We start from the raw sequence: 7,034 nt of genomic DNA, 5'->3' as shown, positions 1-7,034 counted from the left end.
GTTTTTTATTATATATATAAGTTTTGAGTACTACATTTAAGACGTAAAGCTATGTACAAATTTGAGTTAAGTAATGTTTTTGTCACTGTTTACGTATACAGGTTTTGCTGGGTAGAGTTACTCAGGCGTGTATAGTTCTATTTTTGTGCAATGTACTAAGTTATGTACGCACGTAGGCTATTTTGTTTTGCCGCTTATAAAGTCGGTGTTGTGGATTTAATAGTTAAAACCACTTTTGTTAAGATGTTGTATATTCTTAACGTTTTTCTTATTATAAAGTGTTCGGTTAGAATTACCGGTACTGTTTTGTATGGTGTGCCATAAGTGCAACTATAGTCAATGTTGACGTGTTATTTTAAGTATACGTAACTTGCGACTTAAAATATTATTTAATTTAAAGGTTCCAGAGATATTCCAGACATATTCCAGCCATATTCTATCTATAAGGGCCATTTTGTTTGGACACGTGGTACCAGCGTTACCTGGACCGGAAACCCACTGGGAGCCAGTTGGCGGGAGTCCGTCGTAAAACTGGGAATGTCAGGACGCGGTCGCGTGGTACACAGGAATTGATATGGATATATAAAGACTTAAAGTGATATTTATTGTAGATATTTTTGTAAAAAAATATGTTGTAAATATTGTTTTTATTGATTTTATTTACAGATAAAAAATTGTAAATACAAAAAAAAAATCTTGTTGTTGTCTGACTGAACAGAGCACGACGGCTGTCGTGACATTGTTCTGTAATCTAGTAGAGCAAGTTGCTTGTCGTCACACTTGGTCCATAGGTTCTTTATAGTTTGTACTGCTCTCTCAGCATCGCCATTCGAGCTTTGAAAATGAGGGCTGCTTCTTTCGTGTTCAATTCCAAGCTCTGTGCAAAAGGTTTTGAAGGTAGCTGAGCTGAATTGTGGTCCATTGTCAGACCTGAGTTTTCCTGGAAGTCCATGGCATGCGAAAACTGTTTTCATGGCTTCTATTATGGCTGTAGTTGTCTCTGATCTGAGTTCTACAGCGTTAACGTACTTTGAGTAGTAGTCCACCAGAATCAGGTATTTCTTGCCTCTGAATTCAAATACATCAGTTCCCACATGAGTGTATGGTAGATCTGGAGTTGGTGTTGGCATTAGAGGCTCTCTGTTTTGCTATTTTTGATACTCTGCACAAGATGGACAGTTGCTTACGGCCTGTTCTATGTCAGCATTCTTGGCTGGTCAATACATGACCTCTCTGGCGCGACTCTTTGACTGACTATCCCAAGGTGAGACTTGTGTATAGGTTAAGCATCTCTTTCCGCAAGCTGGGTGGGATGACTACTGTGGTTTCATCAATATTCGTTGAGCACCAATTTTCGTGGATTTCGTTGTTGAGCAGATCCACGAATTCAAATGTTCATTGAATTACGAAATATGACATTCATTTGTATAAGCAATGCCTTTGTCCACGAAATTACGTATCCTCGAAAATGTCTGTTTTACAAAATCCACGAAAATTGATGCCAACGAAAATTGATGAAACCACAGTATTCGACTTCCCTTGTACACAATGCTGTCAAGAACGAATAACTGATCCCTCGAGTCGAAGTACTGTCTGACTTCAAAAGGAGATTCGTTCTTTGTGTCTGGCTATCCTGTTTGAATGGTGCTCATGAGAGTTTCAAGTTCACTTCTTGTTGATCTCTGGATTTCGGAGTATTTCTCGGGTGTTATGGATAACATACAGATCATGTCTGCTTTCTCTGTGTCCTCTTCACCGCTTTCCTCTATGTAGGCTCGTGATTGTGTCTGAAATGTACATCATAGTTCCCTTCCTGTATTTGACATTGATGTCGTACCACTGTAGTTTTATCATCATCTTTTGAATCCTCATAGGAGCTGACAGTAAGGGTTTGTTGAACAAAGTCTCTAACGGCTTATGATCACTGTACACTGTGACCTCCTTGCCAAAAATGTAGTTGTGAAATTTCTGACAACTGTACACTATAGCTTGCATTTCCTTCTCAATTTGTGCGTACCGTTTCTCTGTTTCTGTAGGAGCTTTAGAACCATAAGCTACTGCACTGCCTTCCTGTATCAAGACTGCTCCAAGTCCATCTGTACTTGAATCGCATTCGATCTCGACCGGTTTATTCACGTCAAATAGAGCTAATACTGGTGGCTTGGTACACACGTCCTTAAGTTTCTGGAAACTTTTGTCCTGTTCATGGTTCCATTGGAATTCCACATCAGACTTGAGAAGGATTCTTAGTGGAGCGTCTAAATCACTCAAGTTTGGAATGAATTTCGACAAGTACTGTACGAGTCCAAGGAACCTGCGGACACCTTCCTTGTCATGTGGAGCTGGCATGTTAAGTATAGCCTTGATTTTGTCTGGGTCTGGTTTGAGTCCCTGGTCCGACACTATATGGCCCATGTATGGCACACTAGACTTACGAATTTTGCATTTTTCAAAGTTCAATTTCAGATTGTAGTCTGTTGCCCGTTCCATAACTTTTCTAAGTATGGCATCATGTTCCTCGAGTGTTTCACCTGCGATGAGGATGTCATCTATTATGGCAGACGCACCTTTGAATCCAGATATCATGTTGTCCATGATAGATTTCTGGTGCTGATTTTATGCCGAAGGGTAGTTGGAGCCAACGATATCTTCCTATCGGTGTGTTAAATGTTGTCAGGTACGATGACTTCTCTTCGAGCTGAATCTGCAAAAATCCAGATTTGGCATCCAATACCGAGAATATCTTGGCTTTCGGTATGTCTGATATGACGTCGTCAATAATTTTCATAGGGTGATGCTCACGTTTTATGGCGTGATTTTAATCCCTTGGATCTATGCAGATGCGTATCTTTTCTCCCTTTACACTTACTACCATTGAGCTGACCCATTCTGTTGGCCTGTCCACTCTCATGATGTATCCATTAGCTTCCATCTCTCTCAGCTTGTCAACTGCCCTGGGCTTGATTGCTGCTGGGAGTTTCCTTACGGGATGAATAACTGCAGGTACAGATTCGTCTATACTGAGATGGTATTCTAGGGGTAGTGTTCCTGTACTTTCTACGAGTTCTGGATAGTCTCTGGATAGTTCACTTTGTGCACTTTCTGTAGTCTCAGTCACAGCTGATATCGAAGTCTGCAGATGGGGGTCGGTTTTGTATATCAACCCAAGAGTAACTGCAGTGTCTCCACTAATGATATTCTCTTGATCCAAGTCGACCACTTCAAAGTGAACGTTAGTTTTATGATCACGGTAAACAACTGGAAGAGTTACTGATCCTATTGGTTTGATCTTATGGTTGCTGAATAACTTAAGAGTCTTGTTGGAACTCTCCAGTGTGCATCCTCCCAAGTTTCTAATTTGAGCAGATGTGAGTATCTTAGTCCGTGCTCCTGTGTCTATCCTGCAGCGAATCTGCTGACCTTTGATACCAAGACGAACGTCCCAGTTGTCATCCTGACTGGACTTGACAGAAGTACACATGCTAATGGTAAGTAGTTCCTCTTCCTCTGACTCTGTATCTCGCTGTACCGTGCTGACTTTGATCTGTTTCAGCCGCCGCCGACACACTTTCTTCCAGGGGTTTCGTTGTTTACAGTAACTGCAAATGGTTCCTAGTGCTGGGCACTTTCCACGTTCGTGTTCCAAACCGCAACTTGAACAATTTGGGTTGTCACTTGGTTTATAGGCTTTGGGTTTTCCAGTTTTAACAGTTTTATTGCGCGACACATTGAATTTGGTTGTGTGTTTCTTTTGTGAATAAGAGTCAATTTTCAACACTTCCTCTCCTCTCATTAATTTGACTTGCGCTTGTGACAGTTCAAACTGTTGTCCGATTTCTATAGCTTTCTTGAGTGTGATATCCTGACCTTGTTCTAACAGTCTCTCTTGCACTTTCCTATGCCTGACGCCACTAATGATTAAGTCAATCAAAACATCATTATTATCAGCGTAATCACAGTCCATAGCTAAGATTTTGAGATCCTTAACAAGGTTATCAAAAGTTTCGGCCTCTTTTTGTGTTCTTTGGTGAAGTCTGAATCTTGCCATTCGTTTGTTTTTCTTGGGGCGAACATAATTTTCTAATTTCTTCACAATTTTTTTTGGGTCGTCTTCATCGTCATTTTCAAACACAAAAGTCTTGTACACTTCCCTACCTTCTTGTCCAATCCACATGCCGATCCATCCTGCCTTATGTTTGGCATCGGATTTCGCTAGTGGCCCTTTGAAGATGAAACTCACGTGTTGCTTGAACCGACAAAATTCCTGGTACAGATATCCGGCTTGCCAATCGAATCTGGGCTGATCGAACGAAAGAGTTGCCATTCCGAGTTCGAGTTTCTTCTGACACCATGTAATATAATATCAACGGACACCGGCTTGGTGTATGAAACAGTTTTATTGAACACTGACAGTACAGTGGCGCATTCAGACATCTGACATGGCGGGTAATTTTACAGAGGTAGCAAGGGCAGATAACCCCAACTTCCGTTATAGACAAGTCGTACATAAAATACTAAAGTACATTACAATCATAATGAATTTAATCTGTTATAACAAATGTGTTGATTTCGTTATAACGAATTCAACAATTTCTTAATACGAATTAAACTCGTTTTAACAGATTCTAAAATTTATTACAAAGAATTGAATTCGTTTAAACGAATTCCATTATTTGTATTGACGATTTAAATTCGTTAAAACGAATTCGAAAAATCGTTATATCGAATCATGTATATGTTCATATATATTTTTCTATAGGTCCTGATTATTGAATTTGATTAAACGAAAATAATTCGTTATAACAAACTTTGGAAATTGTTTAATCGATTACTACAGGTTTCCGGCCGGCAACCACGGCACTTTCATCAAAAAAGGCATCGGTGTCTCATCGTATATCCCATCACTGGATAATGTGACTGATACTTAAGGCATTACCACCGATTACCATCGGTCTACGGCCACTGGCCTGAAAAAGTATCAGTCACATTATCCAGCGATGGGGTATACGATGAGAAAGCGATGCGTTTTTTATGAAAATAGCGTGGTTGCCGGCGGACACCACTAGTGATTGGACGGTGACTGAGGCCATTTTGCGAATCGGTGGGGTCTTCGGTAGGAAATAATTCGTAGTCAAAATTCAGCGATGTCTCCAACGAGGCCTTACATCGCTCCTCATCGACAACCCATTATTAACACATCTTTCAAGGATCGGCCGATTTATGGCCGAGCATCGTCCAATATCCGTTGAATCTGAGGTCATCAGGGGGTTGAGTAGTGGGCAGCAGACATCGACCGATCATCGGTCGATGTTCGATCAAACATTGGCCCATATACGACCAACGTACGAACGATGTTCACCAATGTATGAGCGATGTAATATACATTGGCCGATTATCCTGGAACATCGTTTTATGATTAGCAATGCATCGCTGAGCAGTTGTAGGTCTGGCCGGCAAACACGCCATTTTTATCAAAAATCGCATTGGTTGCCCATCGTATACCTCATCGCTGGATAATGTGACTGATACTTTAAGGACTTCTAGGCCGTTGTGTACCGATATTTAGGCATCGCTCACACCACTGATTACCACCGATTACAACCGCTCTACGGCCACCGGTCGGGCATTGTGACCTAGGCAAAAGGTGACTAAGACATTAGGAAAAATATTAGCTATAAATGGCTTTGTTTTAAAACAAATGACGGTATCGGGTGGAAAATACCCTCAAATGTGTCGGTAAATTAAAATTGAACTGTTTGTGAAATATTTTGTACCAGAGTAGTACTGCAGTATCACTTTTCCCAAGAACATTTCGGGTTCACAAGAATGCGACAAATTTATTAATATGACAAAAAATTAATAATTTTTTTTAATTGACTTTAAACACAAACATACATACACATACAGAGACTTTTCTTTTTTTTTTTAATCTTTTATTATGTCTGTGGATGTTTTTTGTGCATGTGTGTTCGTATGTGTTGTCTCTTTTTGAGTGTATGTATCTACTTCGTACGGCTGGAGTGTTATATATTTATATTCATGTATCCTGGATCATATTCCTTTTCTCAATCATTAATATAATTTATGATTATTTACTATCTATCTATTGAGAAAAGGATAGATGTATTGAACTTCCTTAAACAAAAACAATTTTCAATCTACTTCCTACAAGATACCCATTATATACATATTGTAAGGAGAGGCCATATATTGTTTTTTAGTGGAATTTTATAAACAAAACAGTCACCAAACTAATTCAAGATAGTGGTAATATAATAACAGAACAATCCGAAATTTTATCAGAAATTGAAAACTTTTATAAAGAGCTATATCCATGTTCGGATGATAAATTACAGGATATCGACTTGAAAAGTATTTTAAGCATGGAAAATGTTAAAATTCTAAAAAAAAAAAAAAGAAAAAAAGAAACATGGTGTCAGTTAGAAGGTACAATAACTGAAGCTGAAGCCTAAACAGCATTTAAAAATATGAAACCTGATAAAAGTCCAGGAAGTGACGGATTTACAGCCGAATTTTACAAATTTTTTTTGAAAGATATTGGGCAGTTCCTTATTAGATCAAATAACTATGGATTTCAAAATGGAGAATTATCCACCACTCAGAAACAAGGAATTATAACAATCTTACCAAAAGGCGATAAACCAAGAGACTTTTAAAAAAAAAAATGGCGACCAATATCTTTGCTCAATATTTCATATAAAATAGATCTGCATGTATTGCAAATAGAATAAAATGCGTATAAAATTATCTTATACGTGACAATCAAAAAGGTTTTCTTAAGAATAGATTTATTGGTGAAAATACACGTTTTATCTACGATGTACTTCAAAGTACAAAGACAAGAAATATACCAGGAATTATTTTACTCATTGACTTTGAGAAGGCTTTTGATTCGGTTTCATGGAAATTTATGTACAAAACATTAAAGACTTTTAACTTTGGTCCTGACCTTATCAAGTGGATACAAGTACAATATAATCAAACTCAACTATGTGTGATTCAAAACGGTATAT

General features: G+C 38.5%; 1 protein-coding gene across 1 annotated transcript; it reads right to left on the bottom strand.

The window, feature by feature from the left end:
• Positions 1–2,818: 2,818 nt before the first annotated feature.
• On the bottom strand, positions 2,819–4,324 carry LOC134244964 (uncharacterized). Its single transcript, XM_062727219.1, has one exon. It carries the CDS (start codon positions 4,322–4,324, stop codon positions 2,819–2,821), a length of 1,506 nt encoding a protein of 501 aa, XP_062583203.1.
• Positions 4,325–7,034: the final 2,710 nt, after the last annotated feature.

Source organism: Saccostrea cucullata, unplaced genomic scaffold (assembly GCF_032062105.1).
Source record: "Saccostrea cucullata isolate Sc308-1 unplaced genomic scaffold, CSIRO_AGI_Scuc_v1 ctg2291, whole genome shotgun sequence".
NCBI classification, from domain to species: domain Eukaryota; kingdom Metazoa; phylum Mollusca; class Bivalvia; order Ostreida; family Ostreidae; genus Saccostrea; species Saccostrea cuccullata.
This window is presented reverse-complemented; position numbering and strand designations above follow the sequence as displayed.